At 37.6% G+C, this 20,703-nt stretch overlaps 1 protein-coding gene across 4 annotated transcripts in view; it reads left to right on the forward strand.

Annotated features, from left to right (window-relative positions):
• Nucleotides 1-20,703, forward strand: part of SLC9B2 (solute carrier family 9 member B2) — a 58,160-nt gene that overhangs the window by 6,803 nt on the left and 30,654 nt on the right. For 2 of the 4 annotated variants that reach the window (XM_065907028.1, XM_065907029.1), the window contains exons 2-4: nt 7,606-7,740; nt 8,399-8,576; nt 14,719-14,889. In XM_065907028.1, the coding sequence (XP_065763100.1) occupies nt 7,651-7,740; nt 8,399-8,576; nt 14,719-14,889 (439 nt within the window). In that variant the 5' untranslated portion in view covers nt 7,606-7,650. Of the gene's footprint in view, nt 1-7,605; nt 7,741-8,398; nt 8,577-11,003; nt 11,083-14,718; nt 14,890-20,703 lie in introns of those variants that run through there. The other 2 variants (XM_065907030.1, XM_065907031.1) reach the window with 2 other exon arrangements.

Raw genomic sequence — 20,703 nt, forward strand, 5'->3', positions numbered from 1 at the left:
GTTAAATAAGCAGGGTGACAATGTATAGCCTTGACGTACTCCTTTCCCAATTTGGAATCAGTCCATTGTTACATGTCCGGTTAATTGTTGCCTTTTGACCTGCATACAGATTTCTCAGGAGGCAGGTAAGGTGGTCTGGTATTCCCATCTCTTTAAGAATTTTCCACAGTGTGTTGTGATCCACACAGTAAAAGGCTTTAGCAAAGTCAGTAAAGCAGAAATAGATGTTTTCCGGAATTCTCTTGCTTTTTCTTTGATCCAATAGATGTTGGCAATTTGACCTCTGGTTCCTCTGCCTTTTCTAAATCCAACTTGGACTTCTGGAAGTTCTTGGAGAATTTTGAGCATTACTTTGCTAGCGTGTGAGATGAGTGCAATTGCGTGGTAGTTTGAACATTCTTTGGCATTGCTTTTCTTTGGGATTGGAATGAAAACTAACCTTTTCCAGTACTATGGCCACTGCTGAACTAATCTTGACTTTTTCTTCATGGGTAAATCATGGCTGCTAAAATTTCAGGAAACACAGTCCCCCATCCACAGCTTCATCCTCCCCCCAACACACACACACAAGACAAAAGGAGAAAGGCGTTCTTCGCTGGCCTCTCTGCCTTTATATCCGGAAGGAAACTCTTATCCAAGAGTCCCCAACAGCCTTGCCCACAACTTTCATTGGCAAGAAATGAATCATACTCTGTCCTAAACCAACAGCTGGCAAAGAGGCCTGATGTAACAGGCTGATTTAGACCAGTCATAATTTATTCCCAGGGGTGGGGAAGCGAGCCACAAGCATACCTGAGCGGTGGCTCTTAGGTCAGTGATAAGTCATATTGCCACACTTGGGGAGATTAGTGTCTGGCGATTTTTGTTTTAGTAAGCCTAAAAGTAATATTTTAAACTTTTAATTAAATATATTTGCCCTTGGGTGGAAGGATTTTTTAAAAAGAGAAGCAGATATCAGATTCCTTCTTCCCGAGGGATAATTTCCCTTTATTCCTTATGAGAAGTAGTACGTTACTTCATGATGTTTCAATCAAGTCACCCTATCAGTTAACCAAATAGAATAGTAGTTGTTTTCTTTTGATAAATTGGTCTCATGTGGTTGGCACACTTAATACTTTCCAATAAGGGAGTTCTCATTCAAGGAAATATTCTGTCTTTTCTTAAAGAAAAGATATTCTCAGTCTTTTCTTAAAATGGCAACGACATTTTAAGCCCTTCTCTTCACTTGATCTGAGCTTCTCACTGATGAGAAATGAACATTAGATCAGAGTTGGTTAGCAGAGTCCAGAAATTAGAAGTTTCGATATGTTCTACATGGAAATACTGTTTGAGATGGAGACTCTATACTTTTAACACATAAATGGGTGGAACGCCAAAGGTAGATTTTTATGATGATCATTATAGAGTACTTAGTGAATAGAGATACTTTTTCAAATGCATGAAAACAACATACAGAGTACTCCAGCAGTATATGTAGATTCTCAACACAATGTCGGCCTGGCCACACCGCAGACAGAAAATAACAAGAACAACCAGTCTTTATCCATGTAATGATTTTTCAGCAGTAATTCAGTTGATAGTAGTAAGTGTATTTTATTTGAGCATGAACCTGTGGACATTTGCAAGTTGAAAGCTCTTTTATTTTTTCTGAAATATTATAGAAAGTACTTCTAAACATTTATATTAACACGATAACCTGAAAAAAAGACCGATTTGACAAACCTCTTTGTGGATATGGAAGTGTATTTACAGAATGGTTTTCAAAGTGTGCTTCACTTGCCAGGAAGAACAAGGGTGAGAGGACAGAGCTCCTTCAACTCCCTTTTATCTGTCCCATTTATTGGACTTCAGGATAAGGTTTCATTTGATAAAGGATCTCTGAACTCAAAAATACTTGAAAACTGCTGTAGAGGATTCTAGGCAGTTTCCTCATCTTCTTTGAAAACTGCAGAAACAAAAAAATTACCTTATATTGTGGCAGGTGGGATTCAGTTACCTAAAATCAAATTACCAGATTCTATCTATGAAACATATTATTACCAAGGGAAGGTTGTACCATTTTCTTTTCTCTAAAGCTCTAAGAATTGCACAAATTCTTTTTAAATGTGTTTTAAATTACATTTTAAAATCTTATTGTAAAAGTACTAACAATAAAGAAACAGAATAAAAATAAAATTCCACCAATTCCAATTCTATTTCCTTCCCCAAAGGCAACTACTGTTAACAGACAGTACTGTTCATATTCTTGATCTACTATCCTTAACCTTCAGTTTCCTCTCAAGTTTGGAGGAACGACTAAAGATGTTGTTCCTTTGAAATCAACGGTTCTGTGATTTTGGTGGCATATGTGCCTAATACTGCAAAATAAATCTCAAAGTAAACTAACATAGTTTCTGAGAATGTGCATCAGTCCTGGAGGAAATTCTGTATACTGGGAATGCTAAAAAGGGGGCTTTCCTGATGGCTCAGATGGTAACTAATCTGCCTGCGGTGCAGGAGACCTGGGTTTGAAGTTGGGAAGATCCCCTGGAAAAGGGGATAGATACCCCACCAGTATTCTTGCCTGTAGAATCCCATGGACCGAGGAGCCTGGTGAGCTACAGTGCATGGGATCACAAAGAACTGGACAACTGACACTTTCACTTTCTGAAGAGAGACATGAGTAGCCAACAGCCTTTGCATGTGTTTTAGAAAATACTTGACCTGCTAACTTACAAATAAGTGAGCAGTCACAGTGCTCCTAACAGTCCTGACCTTGGGCTTAGGTCATGCCTCATTCTTCTACTGAAATGTGTATTTGAGACAGAAAAAGTTGGTTACCATTTTTTACTGAATTTATGAAATTTATAAAATTTTGCCATTTGATGAAAAATGTGTGTTTTTCTTGTATGGCTTACAGATTGTGTATCAGTCTGAATAAAGCAAAAGCCTGATTGAGAAACAGGAAAAAAACGTCTTTTTCTGTGTGTGGGATCTTTTAGTATTTATCTAAAGTATAACTTGCCTTTGTGGTTCTCAGTGTGATTCTGTGATATACAAAAATCTCTCAAAGTATCTCATTTGAACTGGATTTTTTAAATGGAAGTTCCTTAATTCTTAAAATCTTAAGTCATGTTTAAGGGCAAGTTATCACCTGCCAGTTAACTGATCATTCAAAATATATAAACAATATTTGTCAAGAGAATAAAATAAAAGTTCTTATTTATTTTGTTACCAATGGTGTGCAATTTAAATGGATTAGTAAAAAATTTTGTTTTTAAAAAATTTGTAACATTTATAACATTGGAAAAAAGTAAAGCTGAACATAATATGATAGAACATTTAAATATTTTTATTTGCTTGTAAAATGTGTTTTCAAACTTATAATAAACTATAGGTATGTATGAGTAAAATAATGCAGTGATTTGGTAGAAATGACATAAAGTCAGAGATACAGATTAAAGAACTATTGCATTTCACAAATTTTTATCACTTTTCTATGGAGCTTGGTAGATATTAGCTGTATTCATTAACGAAAATTATTTAGCTTCTCTAGGCTTTAACTTTCTTACTTAAATATGAAAGATATCAGACAAGGTAATTTTCTAAAGGCCTTCCCAACTTTTCTTATTCCATCAAACTAGGAGCGACTTTGAGTTACTTAGAACCCGTCTGCGTATGTGAGCGCTCAGTCACTTCAGTCGTGTCTGACTCTGTGACCCCATGGACTGTAGCCTGCCAAGCTCCTCTGTCCATGGGATTTTCCAGGCAAGAATACTGGATTAAGTTGCCATTTCCTCCTCCAGGGAACCTTCCCAACCCAGGGATCAAACCCATGTCTCTTGAGGCTCCTGTATTGGGAGGTGGATTCTTTACCACTGAGCCATTTGGGAAGCCTGAGAAGCCATCTTGTTTCTCCATATTTCCTCACTTTAAAATTCTTCCATCTCAGACACCCAGCATCTCAGATGAGTTCTAAGTAGCTCTTTTGAAACTTCACTGGGCCCAAAGACTTTTAAAGACTTCCATGAACACAATTAAAAAAAAAACACAGGGGGACTTCCCTGGTGATCCAGTGGCTAAGGCTCCGCGCTCCCAATGCAGAGGGCCTGGGTTCCATCCCTGGTCTGGGAACTAGATCCCACAGGCCACAACTAAGAGTTTGCATGCCTGCAACTGAAGATCAAAATTCCCGAGTGCCATAGCTGAGACCTGGAGCAGCCAAATAAATAAATAAATATTATAAGAGAAATTAAGGTTCTTTAAGTGTAGTATTTCATTTAATTAGTATCATTAAAAAAGAAAACATTTCACTTAATTCCCTGAGTAATGGATACCCATTTTATTAAATGCTAAATTTTTATTTCTTTTAACATTATCGTTAAAGAAAACCGCTAAGCTATACTGTATATTTTAATGCCTTTAAAACTAAACATTTCCACATACATTATTTTCTTTTCATTTTCATGAAAATGTAAAATCATCTTTCTCAACACATGTTAGTATACAGGGGCTCCTTCAGGGCCAATTTGGGTATGAAAATTTTTACTGAGAACTTAAAGTTCTCAGTAAGGCAAGTAAGGCAAGTTTCAGAAAGCCAGCTGGTAAGAAATTTATTGGCTCACCTAACTGACAAGCAGCTGCTCCCAGATGCATCAACCGTGTAATTGTTAATTTAGAACTTTCTCTTTTTGACTTTCCGTAGTAAGACCCTGCTTGCCTTGTGTCTAGTTATTTCATACTTTAGAAGGCTTTTCTTGTACCAAGGATTGTCACCAGCGAGCCTGGGCTTGGCATCCCCAACAGAAAGAAAGCTCTTTCTTAGTGGCTCCACTAAACACCCTAAATCTGACTCTCGTTTGCCAGGTATGGGTTACATGTTCATGCTTGAACCTGTCAAGTTCACCAGGGAAGAGGTTCCCTCATTGGCCAAGGCTGTCCCCATTTCTGGAGCACTGGGGGAGCATGGGGATTGGGAAGGGTAGAGTAACAGTCTCACATGAACCGTGCAGAGAGGGAATAGTGGAGGCGTGGATTCCACAAGAGAAAATTAGTGTGGTCTTACCAAAAACAATGGAGAAACATGTGTGTCTGGCCAAAACTGTAAATATCCCCTGTGGAAAAGGTATTTATCCCCACATTTTATAGCATTTATATCACTGCTCAAGAGTTGTTATGGGGTTCTACTCATGAGAAAGGTGAAGAAATGGCAGTAGTGAGTGTTACACCCCCTAACCAAGAAGTTGGCCTTGAAAGAAAGACGATAAAAGCATGATCAAAGAAAGTCAATGGGATTATGTTGTCAGTTCTTCAAGATTGGGGAGACTTTGTTCTGCTTTAATAGGAAAAGCAAAAAGAATCTTAGAGATTTATGATAATTAGGAAGGAAGAGTATGAGTGGATAATAACCAATACTGTTGAATGCCTACCATGTGCATGGTTGGAACTACTCTTGTCTCCATTTTTCGGATAGGGAAGTCCTTACAAAGAGGCTAAGAAATTTGGTATATGAGGGAGCTGGACTTCAGACCCAGGTTTGTCCAAATCCAGAGCCAGTAGACCTCATCACTTACTATATTAGGGGGTCATTCTCAACAGAAGGTGAAGGCCAAGTGCCCTGGTTCAGGATAGAGTGTCCTAACTCTCCAACCTCTTCTCCCCATTTACTCACAGCCTCCCACCACATGCTGCAAGAGTTTTCCCTTACATTCCACTGGCATTTATGCCTCTGTGCCTGTCAGACAAGGGTTCTCTGAACTCACATTTTCCTGTCAAAATGCCATTCTTTCTCATTATGAATCTAAATTTTAAAGTATTTAAATTTTAAAAACTATATATACAGATATAATATATCTTTTATATATATGTATTTATTATTTAAATATAATTTATTATATATAGTTTATGTTGTTGTTTAGATGCTAAGTCATGTCCTGCCCTTTTGGAACCCCATGGACTGTAACCGCTGTAACAGGCTCCTCTGTCCATGGGATTCTCCTGGCAAGAATACTGGAATGGGTTGCCATTTCTTCTTCCAGGGGATCTTCCTGACCCAGGGATTGAACCCTCGTCTCCTGTATGTGTCTCCTGCATTGCAGGCAGATTCTTTTTTTTTTTTTTTCAGGCAGATTCTTTACCACTGAGCGGCAGGGAAGCATTATATAATATATAATAAAAAAATCAGACTGAAACTTTTTGAGATGCCACTGTGGCCAACATTGTGTTTTGTGAGGAAGAAAAATGGTGGTGATGGTTGTGATGGTGGAAAGAATATAATTTTCTTTGAAATTTTAAATGCAAACATCTTGCATTTTGTTAAACAGAGAATGACTCCTTGAGGCAGGGGTCCTGATTAATCCTTGGTCATGAATGTCTACCACATATTAGACACTTTCGTTTATATTGACTTAGATTTTCCCTTCTCTCACATAATTTTCTCTTTGGTTCTGTCAAACTTATAGTTTGTACCTCTGTTATAATTCTCATCATACTTGTTGCATTAGGAATAAGTTTTGTTAATAGAAAAAAAAAACTTGACTGATAGTGATTTATACAATTACTCCAAAGCTTGGCAGCCCAAGACTGACGCAACAACTCATGATGTCATCAAGGAACCAGCTCCTCCTTACTTGTCTACTATCCTGGGTATAGGAATTTCGATTCTCATGGTTGAACGATGGCTGTTGGCCCTCCAAGTAGTATATCGACATTCTGAGAAGGAGAAAGAAATATGAGAGGGCAAAGAGTAAACAGTATCATCCTCAAAAGGCCTTTTCATTTTGGGGGGAATGAAATTCCTTCCCAGGGACTCCCACTTATATCTCATTACATGGAAGTATGACACATGGGTACCTCTACCTGCAGAAGTAGATAGGAATTGGAATATTTGGCTTTTCAGCCTATATAATAGGGGAGACCAAGGGAGAAGAGACTGAAGTGTGTGTTTATGAAACCAATTATAGGTCTGCCCTATCAGTTTTTTTAGTTACTTCGTATAAGTGATTTTTTGGGGGGAGCGGGTGTATTGTAGGTCTATAGAAAACAAAGGATGTGCTTTGGTAATATTTGCATTATCCAAGTGATTATCAAGAGACTGTCCTAACACTTATTAGTGTCTAAAACATTGTGGCTGCTCCATCTTGTGTTTTTTTTGTTTTTTTTTTTTTACTTTAATTTTGAAGTAAGAACTAAGCAGGAATGAGTGACTGTAGTTTCTCTGAATATGATGGAATCCATAGATTTCTCTTTGGTGCCTCATTTCCTCATGTCAGTATTGGAAAGCTATCGGCCCCTTTTCTGCTTCAAAATGACCCATTAGAGAGGAGAATATAACATAAATATTACTAGGATTATTTGAAGTACAGCTCAGAAAACAGGGTGGGAAAGAAATCATATAAAAATATGATGGTGAACAAGGGCTTTTTCAAGAAAGATAAAAAGGTAAGAATTAGGAAAATATATTGTAATCAAAAAAAAAATTCAGTTGAAAGTTAAGACTAGTCTAACCTATTTTAGCCATTCATAAAGGGGAAAAATAAGTACTTCATTTAAATTGCTCAAATTGCTATTTAAATAATTTATTTAAATCTCAAATTGCTATTCTATATCTATACTCTTTCAAAACAGATTTTCTTCCTCTTCCCGATATCATCTTATTCTTAATTATAAATCATGAGGAATCAAGATAAAAGAGCTGCACACGAAGATTCAGAACCATCCACAGAGGTGAATCACACAGCCTCCTCACATCAAGGAAGACAGGTATGATCAAATGTAAAACATCCCAACCGTTTCCTTAAGGTGGCAACTGTATATTTCCAAATCCTTGATAGAATTGTATTCTGTTGCTTCTCTGTCACTCAGTTAACAATTCCCTCCCTTCTTAAATCCCCAAACTGTTGGTAGGTGTGATTACCAGTTTTCCCAGATATTCCGCAGCTGGCCCTACATGGAGAGCCTGTGAGATGCTTTATGTTCCCAGCCTGACCTCTAGAATGATGCTGGTTTCTTCCCCCGCCCCCCCCTTTCTTTATTGCTTAAAATTCAAGTAAATGAATGAATGTGAACTTGTTTTCACCACAGATGATTATCTTTCTGAATCACTCTGACATATTTAGTAGCTATTGCCTTGAGTTGTGTTTTAAATAGGCTAATTTTTAAACCCAGTATTGAAAAACATAATGAAATTTTATGTGACTCAATAATGCTGCAAATATTGACTCAGTGGTAAGTACTCCTTACATAGTTCTTGTTCCAAGCATTCACCAATTAGCTAGTAGTGAAGCCGTTTGTTTCTCCTATAAAGTGTTAGCCTTGATTCTAGCAACGGAAATTTGATTTGTGATGTGATGGCTCAGTAACTATAAAAAGGTACAGTAAATACATAGTTGTAAGAATTTTTTAATTGCTTTCAACACAGCAGGAAACAGTTATGAACCTCAGAGGTATAGATGGAAATGAACCAACAGAAGGAAGCAACTTACTGAATAGCAATGAAAAAGTGCAAGAAACACCAGCTGAACCAAATCATTTGCAAAGACGAAGACAAACACATGCTTGCCCTCCACACGGTTTACTGGCTAGAGTAATAACAAATGGTATGTACATGGTAAGGATGAAGTCAGAACAAGAGGGTAAAAGATAAGGTTGTTATAATGATCGATTCCAAAATAATGTGGCTTAAGGGACAAAAAGACGTTTACTTCTCTCTCACATAAAAACTACAAGGTGAACCACTTCTAATTGTAGGTAACTCTGCTTCATAGCCCTATGAAGTCCTAGGCTGACAGGCTCCGCCACCTTCAACACAGGGCTTTCAAGAGCGCCTTGTCGCCACTGTTACAGCTAGTAGGAAGAGGGACAGATCAGAGATCAAACGCATCTGCCTTTTCTGTGTCTGAGGGATTTCACAGGGTTATGTAAGGCTTCCAATGAGAAAAATGATTGAGAAATCACTGACGAACAGAAAAGAACTACATAAATGTTAGTTGTTATTACTGTTAAGTAATGCCAGTAATGCTTGAGCAAGCAGCTCAGTTTTTACTTCCAAATGAATTCATCATTTTTTTCAGTACAGATCCTAGTGACCAATTCAGCTTATTGCTGCCCCTAAAATTTGGGGGGTAGGGATTATCTTAGCACTATTTTGAATGTTGTTAGGGTTGGGATCTATTTGTCTTTTAGGAATGGATGTGGTTTTTGGAGGCAAGTCATACATTATTATATCAGTTTGGTAAATAAATGCATGTCCAGATTCAGTAATGCTGTTTTTGTTCAAAGGGAATGTGTACATGTGTATCTATATTATATGTATATTGGAGGATGTGTAATATGGTAGGAAAAAGGAGAAGGGGATTGAAACTTGTCTATAAACACAAATTTAAAGACAGTTTCAAAAACTTCATTGAGGGATGACAGTATCATTAGAGTAAATATATGGCCTCCCCCAATAGATATGTTGATCTCAAAGTATGTTTACTGAAAAATCAGACTCACTTCTTTATAGTTATACTTCATTTATGAGGTCTGAAAAACATTTTTATCATTCTCAACTAGGATAGTGGAAGCCAAGCATAATATGTTATATGATACTTCAGGCTCCAGTATGTTTTCAATGAAATTAGGTAAGTTTTTAAACTACCTTAAGGAAAAAAATCTTAAAATTTATCTAAAACTTGTAGAGAAAACCAGGTTCCAAAATATACACTAGTTGAGAAAGCAGTAGATAATGTAATAATCTTTCTGTCCTTTTTGTTATTTTTTTTTTTTTAACTTTCTCTGTTCAAGTTATGGCACACTTCTAGTTAAAACATTTAAGTCTCCAACAAGTCCCAAAGATAAAGTTACAGTACAAAAAACATGGATTGCACTACGGGCAGGGTATACACGAATGGTGTGATTTGGAGACTGATTTTGTTTTTTTAAGATGAGGGGTTTGGAGGGGATAGTTGTTGTTTGTTTTTGTGGTTGTTTTTTTGTTGTTGTTTTTTCAGCTGCATGGCTTGCAAGATCTTAGTTCCCTGACCAGGGATTGAACCCGGGCCACAGCAGTGAAAGCGCCAGTCCTTACCACTGGATCTCCCAGGAATTCCCTTGGAGACTAATTTTTTAAAAGTCTGTAATCATTGTCTATAAAGTTGCCTGAGAAATGAGGATTCATCATATATAAACAGGTCTCATTCATGTTCTTGTACTACTGCTCCCGAGGCTGACAAGATTGCTTTTGTATTCAAAAATAATCAGTACACAAAGTATTCAATACACAAAGTCTTCTTCTTAAAGGAGTAAATCTTACAAAGTATTCAGTACACAAAGTATTCTTCTTAAAGGAGTAAATCTTACATGGGAAAATATTATTTTTCAAAAGTATAGATAGTAAATTATTAACTGAAACATGATTCAGAGAAGCCTTAGGAATGTACATTTACTATGTATTTAGAACTTCATTATGAATATAATGGAAAGAAAAAAGAAAGGAAAAGGAAAATTATAGGTTGTTTTTTTTTTTTAAAGTAGTATCGAAGTAAAAAAACTCTTAATCCTACCTTTCAGAATTTAGTATAAAACTGGGTTTTTGCTGTGATAAAATAAAATTTAGTAGCTGGCAATTTCTACTTTCCCATTATACTTCCAAAACTGTTAGAAATTTCAGTCCCTATAGCTGGTTGGGAAATTCTGAAGGCCTATTTGTTATCTTGTAATAGCATCATAAACCTAGAAAACCTGGAACAATTATGTAGGGGTTTTAAAAGGGGGACATTGGACTTGATCTCTAGCAGTGTGTAGATAAGGCTCAAGGAACGATCCTCTAATTTATACTAATGAAAACATCTAAAAAGAATGTCTTTTAAAATATACCTTTTATCTGACAAGAAAACAGGAAGTCATCAGACCCCGAAACCGAAGTATATTTAGGAGAGATGAACACTCAGCTGGCCTTCACTCCAGAGGCTTTTGGAAAACACCAGTGAACTTGAGATTCATTTCGAGAACTGTGAGGATACAGGAGGCTTTGCTAGAGCCTGCCCAGATTGGGAAGAGTATCATAGGAGAAGTCATTTTCCCTCACCCAAAACTGGAACCCAGTGTGATGGTGTAGATGAGGTAGACCTGCCCTGCATAGGGCCCCAGTCACTAAACCTGTCTGTCTAAACTGTAGTGCTGCCTGGGGGAGGGGAGAGTCTCCCCTAAAAATGGGTAACTTCATTCTGATTTGTGCTCGAAATTCACAGAAAAGAATCTCAAGTTGAAAATATATGTAAAAGTGGTCCCAGATTGTAGTGTCTAACAGTTGAAGCAAATACAGATCCTATCTGGGAAAACTCATTTAACCTAAGGCTCCAACAATTCCCAAAGATAAAGTTACAAGGACGAGTTCATTGTTGCGAGAAAACAAACAAACAGCAACAACAAAATCACAAACAAATGCACAAGGAAACATTTCAAACTTTTTCATTATCAGAAAATAGAATATAAAATATTTCTGATATCTACGAAGGAGTTTAAGAAGAAATAGCAAATATGAGTATAAAACATATAACTGTGAAAATGAACAGATTTTACTAAGAACCAAATTAAAATTCTAGAAATGAAAAATAAAGTAATTAAAAGTTAAAACAGTAAATGGATTAGACAGCAGAGTAAGTGAAAAGAAAATTGGTTAACTAGCAAATAGACCTGTATGGTGCAAAACACAAAGACGGGAAATGTGAAACTAGGGTTAGTAATGTGAAGCGGGTGTAAACATTTAGTCATAGTTTCAGAAACAGAGACTAGGAGGAATGAGGGAGATAAAATATTTGAAGAAATACAGAATTTTCCAGAATTGATAAAAAGGATAAATCCTAAGCAAACCAAAAGGAAGCCATTCCTTAATGTATACTGAAATTGCAGAAAATCAAAGGAAAAGAAAGATCTTAAAAACAACCAAAGAAAAAGAATTCCCTAAAAGAGATAAAATTAGGCTTAAAAACAATAATGAAAGACAGAAGACCAAAGAGTAATATTTTCAAGGAACTGAAAGTGACTCTCGACTTAGAATCGTATACCTGGAAAAGCTATCTTTTAAGAATGAGAATAAAGATAATTCCAGATAAGTAAAACTAAAAATTTGCTACCAACACATCTTCATAAGAAATAGAGCATGCTCTGCTACATGAATTAGTTCAGTCAGTTCAGTTGCTCAGTCGTGTCTGACTCTTTGTGACCCCATGGACTGCAGCACACCAGGCTTCCCTCTCCATCACCAACTCCAGGAGCTTATTCAAACTCATGTCCATAGAGTCTGTGATGCCTTCCAACCATCTCGTTCTCTGCTGTCCCCTTCTCCTCCTGCCTTCAATCTTTCCCAGCATCAGGCTCTTTTCCAGTAAGTTGGTTCTTCGCATCAGGTGTCCAAAGTATTGGAGTTCCAGCTTCAACATCAGTCCTTCCAATGAATATTCAGGACCAACTTCCTTTAGGATGGACTGGTTGGATCTCCTTGCAGTCCAAGGGACTCTCTAGAGCCTTTTCCAACACCACAGTTCAAAAGCATCAATTCTTCGGCACTTGGCTTTCTTTACAGTCCAACTCTCACATGACCACTGGAAAAACCATAGCTTTGACTAGTCAGACCTTTGTTGGTAATGTCTCTGCTTTTTAATATGCTGTCTAGATCGGTCATACGTTTTCTTTCAAGGAGCAAATGTCTTTTAATTTCATGACTGCAGTCACTATCTGCAGTGATTTTGGAGCCCCCAAAATTAAGTCTGTCACTGTTCCCATTGTTTCCCCCTCTGTTTGCCAGAAGTGATGGGACCAGATGCCATGGTCTTAGTTTTCTGAATGTTGAGTTTTAACCTAACTTTTTCACTCTCTTTCACTTTCACTTTCATCAAGAGGCTCTTTAGTTCTTCACTTTCTGACATAAGGGTGGTGTCATCTGCATATCTGAGGTTATTGATATTTCTCCTGGCAATCTTGACTCCAGCTTGTACTTCATCCAGTCCAGCATTTCACATGATGTACTCTGCATATAAGTTAAATAAGCAGGGTGGCAATATATAGCCTTGACATACTCCTTTCCCGATTTGAAACCAGTCTCCTGTTCCATGTCCAGTTCTAACTGTTGCTTCTTAACCTGCATGTACATTTCTCAGGAGGCAGATAAGGTGGTCTGGTATTCCCATCTCTTTAAGAATTTTCCAGAGTTTGTTGTGATCCATACAGTTAAAGGCTTTGGCATAGTCAATAAAGCAGAAGTAGATGTTTTTCTGGAACTCTCTTGCTTTCTCAGTGACCCAATGGATGTTGGCAATTTGATCTCTGAATTAGTTTATATACAATGGCAAATAGGTAATTGTGTTGCTGTAATATGCAGTTTGCATTCTTGTATATAATTTTTCCTGGCATATTAGTATTTAACATGATCGAGCAATGGCAGATTAAGTATGAAGTGAAAGATCAGGTATTACAATTATAAAGCTTTACTAACTTTAAAGATAAAACATTTTAAAAAGCTGAGCATTCTGTGTAAGTTCCTTCTTTTCAGGCAGTTGGCTGTTCTCTTAGGGACTCAAATACTTAAACTTGCCACGATATTAAGGTAGCTAATGAGACCACACGTCGATGAAGAATTTGCCAACACTTTCCCCAGTTAAAAAAATTAACAACAACAAACCATTTGATTAATGGAAAAGACTGCAGTCTGGGTCAGATTTTGGTGGAACTGCTCTCTATCTAGAGCAAATGCTTTCAAGATTCTACACCTTGGAATACTGTGATTCCAGGGTTTCAGTTGTCGGGTTTTTGGGGGGGGTTTTGTTTTGGCCAAGCCACACAGCTTGTGAAATTTTAGTTCACCAACTAGGGATCAAACCCGGGACACTGCAGTGGAAGGGCCAAGGCCTAATCTCTGAACAGCCCAGAAATTCCCTGGTTCCAGGGTCTAAGTCTGCAACGAAGAGGTTGACTACGGGGGATACAAATATTAGTGGAGATATAACTGTGCTGGCACTTTTATTAGGATTGTTGTTTTTGTTAGTGCTTTGGTCACAAGCTTTGAGTTGTGAGTGGTCTGCCCTACTCTTTTTCCTGGAGCCTTTCTGTTTTCAAAGTTCAATTTTGTAGAACACAGTGTTTTCAAACAGGGAAACATATCTCACTTCCTAATAGATGTGCCTCTCCAAAAGGAAATACTTCAGGCAGCAAAATAATTGTCCAGATGAAAGGTTTGAGATGCCATAATGAATGATGATCAAAAAAGGTAAGTATGTGGGTAATTCTAAGCAGACATTGACTATAGAAGAGAAGCAACAATTAAACAATAAAGTTTAATTCAAAGCAGAACTAGAATACTAAAATACTGGAGTATGATTGTTCGGGTGTTCTCATGTTTCGTGAAGAGGATAAAGATAGCAACTGTTTCTCTTTTTTTAATTACTAGTGAATATTGATGGTAAAATTACGAGAAAAAATAAGGGAACTAAAAAATCCAAAATAGTAGTTTCTTCTTACAGTGTGAAAGGAAGTGGGTGATAGGATTAAGAAGGGTGCATAGGTAGATTCAGAGTCACTGGTAATATCCTGTTTTTTGAGACAGTTGATAATTGCCCCAGTGTTTATTTTACTGATGTTCTTTAAAACTTATATATGGTTATAAATATTTGTATTATGTATTAATTTTCTTATGATTGGATTATATTAAAATCTGGAGATGACAACTCATTGGTAGAAACTAGTTTTCCTGGTTTATTTCAGTTACCATGGTGGTTCTTCTATGGGCTGTGGTTTGGTCAATTACCGGCAGTGAATGTCTTCCTGGAGGAAACTTGTTTGGAATTATAATGCTGTTCTATTGTGCCATCACTGGAGGTAAACTTTTCGGACTCATTAAGTTACCTACATTACCTCCACTGCCTCCTCTTCTGGGTAAGTGCTAAACAGGTCCTGTTTTCTTCAGAATAAATCATATTTTAAAAACAGTAGCTTGGAAAGCTCTGGGAGATAGATATAAAATATTTTTGTATTTGCTGTACTAGAACCAAAACAAAAGCCAGTTGTTAAATTTTAAGATCAGTGAGCAGGTTGTTAAGTAGATTTTAAAATAGATTTTTATTGATTTATTTGTTTATTTTTTGACCATGCCATTTGTGGGATCTTAATTTTCCAACCAGAGATTGAACCAGACCCCAGAAGTGAAAGCACTGAGTCCTTAACCACTGGATTGCCAGGAAATTCCCTAAACAGCAATTTTTTAAAAAATTAAGTTATATGTAGTTTAAATGAAATAACTTACAATAAAAACAAGAGCAATAAATACTCAAAACAGATCATTTCCTAGTTATTTTTCTAAATATTCCTCTTATCTATGCTCTTGAGATTATGGAAATAATATATAATGGTGTGCCTGTCACTGTCTTCCTAAATCCACATTCTTTGACACTGTGTTGGTAGCTTAACATCAGTCATGGTGGAAGTATCTGTACGACAGAAATCAGCAAGTGCTAGAAATTAGGACTTAATATATTATTAATCATTCATGTCATTGATAAATGAGTGATGTTCCAACATGCATTTTCATTGTTTCATTTTCATCTTATTCATTGACATAAACAAAACTGTCAACCGATATTCCTGATGACACTATACTCACTCATAAGTGATATAAGTGACTTCTTTGCTAAACCAGCATTTATTTGTAATGTGATTTTGTCAATTCATGGTTAAACTGCAACCATAGTTGGTTATGAATATGGAGTTCAACAATGAAAAATAATTAGAGCATTCTGTGAAAATCAATTGGCTACATAGAATTTGGGGCTTCCCGGGTAGCTCAATTGATAAAGAATCTGCCTGCAGTGCAAGAGACCTGGGTTCGATCCCTGGGTGGGGAAGATCCCCTGGAGGAGGGCACAGCAACCCCCTCCAGGATTCTTGCCTGGAGAATCCCGTGGACAGAGGAGCCTGGTGGGCTACAGTCCATGGGGTCACAGAGAGCCAGACACAGTGATGATTGTTGTATATTTATAAACTATATTCTATACATCCTTTATATCAGTAAAATTTATAACAAATATGTAAATATATACATATAAATACACACATGTCTATTTATTAAGCATTTACCAGCATATTATTGGGTGTCCAAACTTTCCAAACATGATACACATGAAAATTAGTCTTAACACTGAACATTGTGTCTTTAATGTTTCTTCTAAAAATTCTGTTATAAAATTTTAGTTTACCACTTTCATTCTACCACAAAAGAGATTTTGTGTCCTTTTCTAACAGATACATAAATCACTTTTATTTTAAAATTGCATACATTTTACACATACAGATGTATTTGCACACATTTCCTGAGTTAAATTGTTTTCTGTTATCTTATGTTAGCGAGGACAATGAATATATTTGCTTTTGAATTTGTGGTCAGCGGCAGCACTTTAGTCGTATCTGACACTTTGTGACCCCATGGACTGTAGCCCACCAGGTTCCTCTGTCCATGGGATTTCCCAGGCAGGAATACTGCAGCGGGTTACCATTTCCTCTTCCAGGGGTTCTTCCTGACCCAGGGATCAAACCCATATCTCTTGCATCTCCTACTAGATTCTTTACCACTTGTGCCACCTGGGAAGCCCCTCTGTGGTCAGCAGTTGAAGCTAAATGTAAAACGAACTAGAGTTATTTACATCTTTTAAAATTTTTATTTATTCTTTATTTTATTTTTGACTGTGCTGTGCCTTTGTCGCTGCTCAGGCTTTTCTCTAGTTGCAACAAGCAGGGTTGTGGTGCCTGGGCTTGTCATTGTGGTGGCGTCTTATGTTGCAAAGCATGGGCTCTAGGGCACCCAGACATCAGTAGTTGAGTTGTGGGTCCTGGGCTCTAGAACACAGGCTCAGTAATTGTGGCACCCAGGCTTAGCTGCCCTGAGGCAGGTGGGATCTTCCCAGCGTGTCTCCTGCACCAGCAGGCAGATTCTTTACCACTGAGCCACCAGGGAAACCGGAGTTATCATGCACTATTTCTTAATATATTTTTCAACTTTAGGTAAAACTACAGGGTTTTTGTTTTTGTTTTTTGCTTAATTAATATTATTTATCATGAGTGCTTTTTGTTCTCTGAAGTTTATTAATGGCATTGTAGTTAAAATGAATTGTTTCTAGATACGCCTGTGAAGTAAAAGTGAAAGTCGCTCAGTCATGCCCGACTCTTTGCAACCCCATGGGCTGACTATATAGTCCATGAATTCTCCAGGCCAGAATACTGGATGGAGTAGGTAGCCTTTTCCTTCTCCAGGTTTCTTCCCAAACCAGGGATCAAACCCAGATCTCCCACATTGCAGGTGGATTCTTTGCCAGCTGAGCCACAAGGGAAGTCCAGGAAAACTAGAGTGGGTAGCCTATCCCTTCTCCAGGGGATCTTCCCGACCCAGGAATCAAACTGGGGTCTCCTGCATTGCAGGCAGATTCTTTACCAACCGAGCTATGAGAGAAGCCCTGGATATGCCTGTATGCTATGATAAAAGGTTGGCAATCCATCTCTTTTGTAAATAAGATATTATTGGAATGCACCCATGCTTATTCCTCTGCATATTGTCTGTGGATGTTTTCACATCACAGTGCAAAGTTGAAAAGTTGTGAAAGGGACCCTGTGGCCCACAAAATCTAAGATGTTTCTTATCTGATCTGCCCCTTGGCAGAAAGTGTTTGCTGACTCATATATCTAAATCAGTGTTTTTCAAACTTTATCACAGAAAAATGACCTTGGGACTTTGTTACAATGCAGCTTCTAATTAAGTGGATCTGAGGATGGGACCTGAGATTCTGCATTTCTAATAAGTTGTTTTAGAGAGAGAGAGTTAGTTGCTTCAGTTGTGTCCGACTCTTTTGTGACCCCGTGGACTGTAGCCAGCCAGGCTCCTCTGTCCATGGAATTCTCCAGGCAAGAATTTTGGAGTGGGTTGCCATTTCCTCCTCCAGGGGATCTTGCTGACCCAGGGATCCAACCTAGGTCTCCTGCCTTGCAAGCAAATTCTTTACCATCTGAGCCACCAGGGAAGCCCAATAAACTATCTTAAGTTTTCAGATAGTCTAATAATCATAAGTTTTCAAACCTGGCTGCACATAGGAATCATTTCAGGAAGTTTTTTTTAAAAGCTGGTGCACAGAGATTCTGAATTAATTGATGTGCTATATGCCCTGGGCATCAGAATTTTTAAAAGCTCCCCAAGTGATTCTAATATGCAACCTAAGTTGAGACTGCTGTTCCAGAATCCATGAAAAAGTACTTTACTTCATCTTTTTTTCCACATTCTATGCCTGTTATTACAACAGAATATACCAGGTACCCAAGTGGTACATCCTTGGGCTTTGAGATCACATGAAATCTCCAGGGGTAACTGAAAGTATTCTCGAAGGTCACATATCTGATGTATCTTACCATCCCTTTTTGCAGTGTTAATACTTGTGACAGAAGAAAGTTTACCCGTTCTTATTGTAGTAGTGTGTGCTCAGTCACTTTAGTCATGTCCAACTCTGCAGTCCTATAAACTGTTACCTGCCAGGCTCCTCTGTCCATGGGATTCTCCAGGCAAGAATACTGGAGTGGCTTGCCATTTCCTCCTCCAGGGGATCTTCCCGACCCAGGGATCTAACCAACATCTTCTGCATATTCTGCCTCCCAGGTGGATTCTTTACCACTAAGTGCCACTCAAATCACTATTGTAATAGGGCCGGGATCTGAAACTGGAACATTATCTGAATTCATAAAGGCTTGTTACAACAGAATGTGTGTGATAATTGCCTGTTCGATATTTTCAAAAACTCATTGAAATAATTGCTAGAGAGACTTCCATGGTGGTCCAGTGTCTAAGACTCCACGTTCCCAATTCAGGGGCTCAGGTTCAATCCCTAGTCAGGGAACTAGATCCAACATACTGCAACTAAAGATCCTGTGTGCTGCAGCTAATACCTAGCATGACCAAAATAAATACATAAATAAATATTTTTTTTAAAGACTTAAAGAAGAAGAAATAATGGCTGGTAGTGGAGGATGAAGGTGCATTTTTTGTTCCCAAAATGAACGTGAAGGCAATTTCCATGGACCACTTTCCTTTGCCAGTGGTCTGCACTGGTGATTTTTATTTGAATGTTCTTCTTCTTGCCTGTAAGCCCACTTGGGCCTCTCCATTGGTTGTGGAGGAAAGAACACCTTTCTTAATAGAGGAATATTATTCTTTTTTATTCTTAAATGGAAATATTTTTAAATATGCAAGAGTTATCAATTCATGGTCAATCTTATTTCATCTACTTCCAAGCTTTTTGGAAGCAAATTATTATTGAAAAAAAATTTCCATAATGCAAATTAAGCAAAAAAGAATAACAGTCCTCCATTAAAGAAGGTGTTCTTTCTTCCACAACCAAGGGAGACCCACGTGAGTTTAAAGGCAAGAAGAGGACACCAGCCAAGTCCCTGTCAGGTGGCCCCAGCAACCCGGCCACTGGCAAAGGAAACTGAGTCCCAGGGAAATTGTCACTTTGATTGGGGGAACAAAAAATGCCCCCTTCTACCTTAAAACTCCAAGAAAGACTCATAGCATATTAGATTATTATTCTTTTTGATTTCAGGTAGTTACACGCTATAATAATTTATGGCTGATTTAGAGCCACATTTTAAGTTTCAGTAAGGAACGACTGGCATACTAATAACATCTATGGTTAGTGCAATATTTTGGACTTGATAATTCATCAGCATCCATAAATATGAAATATGCCTGTACCCTAGGGCTTAATATTTCCGCTGCTAGAAATTATCCTGTGGATATACTTATACAAGCCTACAAATATGTAAGCTCCATGTGGACAAGGACCATGTTGGTCTAGCTCATATCTGTATTATCAGGGTACCATAAAGGTGTGGCCCTTAATAAACACTTGATGTCCGAACTGTGCTCATTTTGGCAATGTTTGTAATGAAAAATCTTTTAAGTTCATTAATTGGTCCCAAAATTATGGTACTTCCAATGGGATTCTTTTGCAACTATTAAAAAATAAGGCAAACACACACACCTCAGTGGAAATATGTCCAGGATATATTGTTAAATGAGAAATTATACAGTGGTATATAAATGTGCTTTTATTTGTGTCCAGGGCATGCACACACACACACACACACATACACACACACACACACAGAGGCATGCTTAAATAGGTATTGAAACTTTCTGAAAGTGGACAGAAAATCCTTAACAGTGGAAACAAACCTTTGAGGAATGAAGATCAAAAGTTGCAATTGAGGTGGGGCATATACTTGTCACTTTATCCTTGTCAGTAATTTTAAATTTTACCATAGGCATGTATTATTCTTATAATTATTCTTTTAAAAGTAGTTATTGTGGGCCAGTTATTACTTTCACAAATTCTAGAAAGATTGTGACTGCAGAATTCAGAACTTAGAGACCTTCTTCCAGATGAAATGTCAGTAATGAAATATGCTTGGGAGGGGTACTCCTTTACCTGTCTGCCTCTGGAGCAAGTCACAAAAAAGTAGACTGGTGATTCTTTTCTGTTCTCATAGCTTATATTCAAAACATCCCAACACTCGTAAATGTGTCCAGTCATTTAACTGGTGCTGCTTACAAGGGCATGGTGAGATGAGGGCAGTGCTGGAGAACAGAGGCCAGAAGCCTCACAAGATCTGCTGGAGAAGTGTTTCCCTTTGTACGACATATGGTGCTATCATTGA

Source organism: Muntiacus reevesi, chromosome 16 (genome assembly GCF_963930625.1).
Source record: "Muntiacus reevesi chromosome 16, mMunRee1.1, whole genome shotgun sequence".
Classification (NCBI taxonomy): domain Eukaryota; kingdom Metazoa; phylum Chordata; class Mammalia; order Artiodactyla; family Cervidae; genus Muntiacus; species Muntiacus reevesi.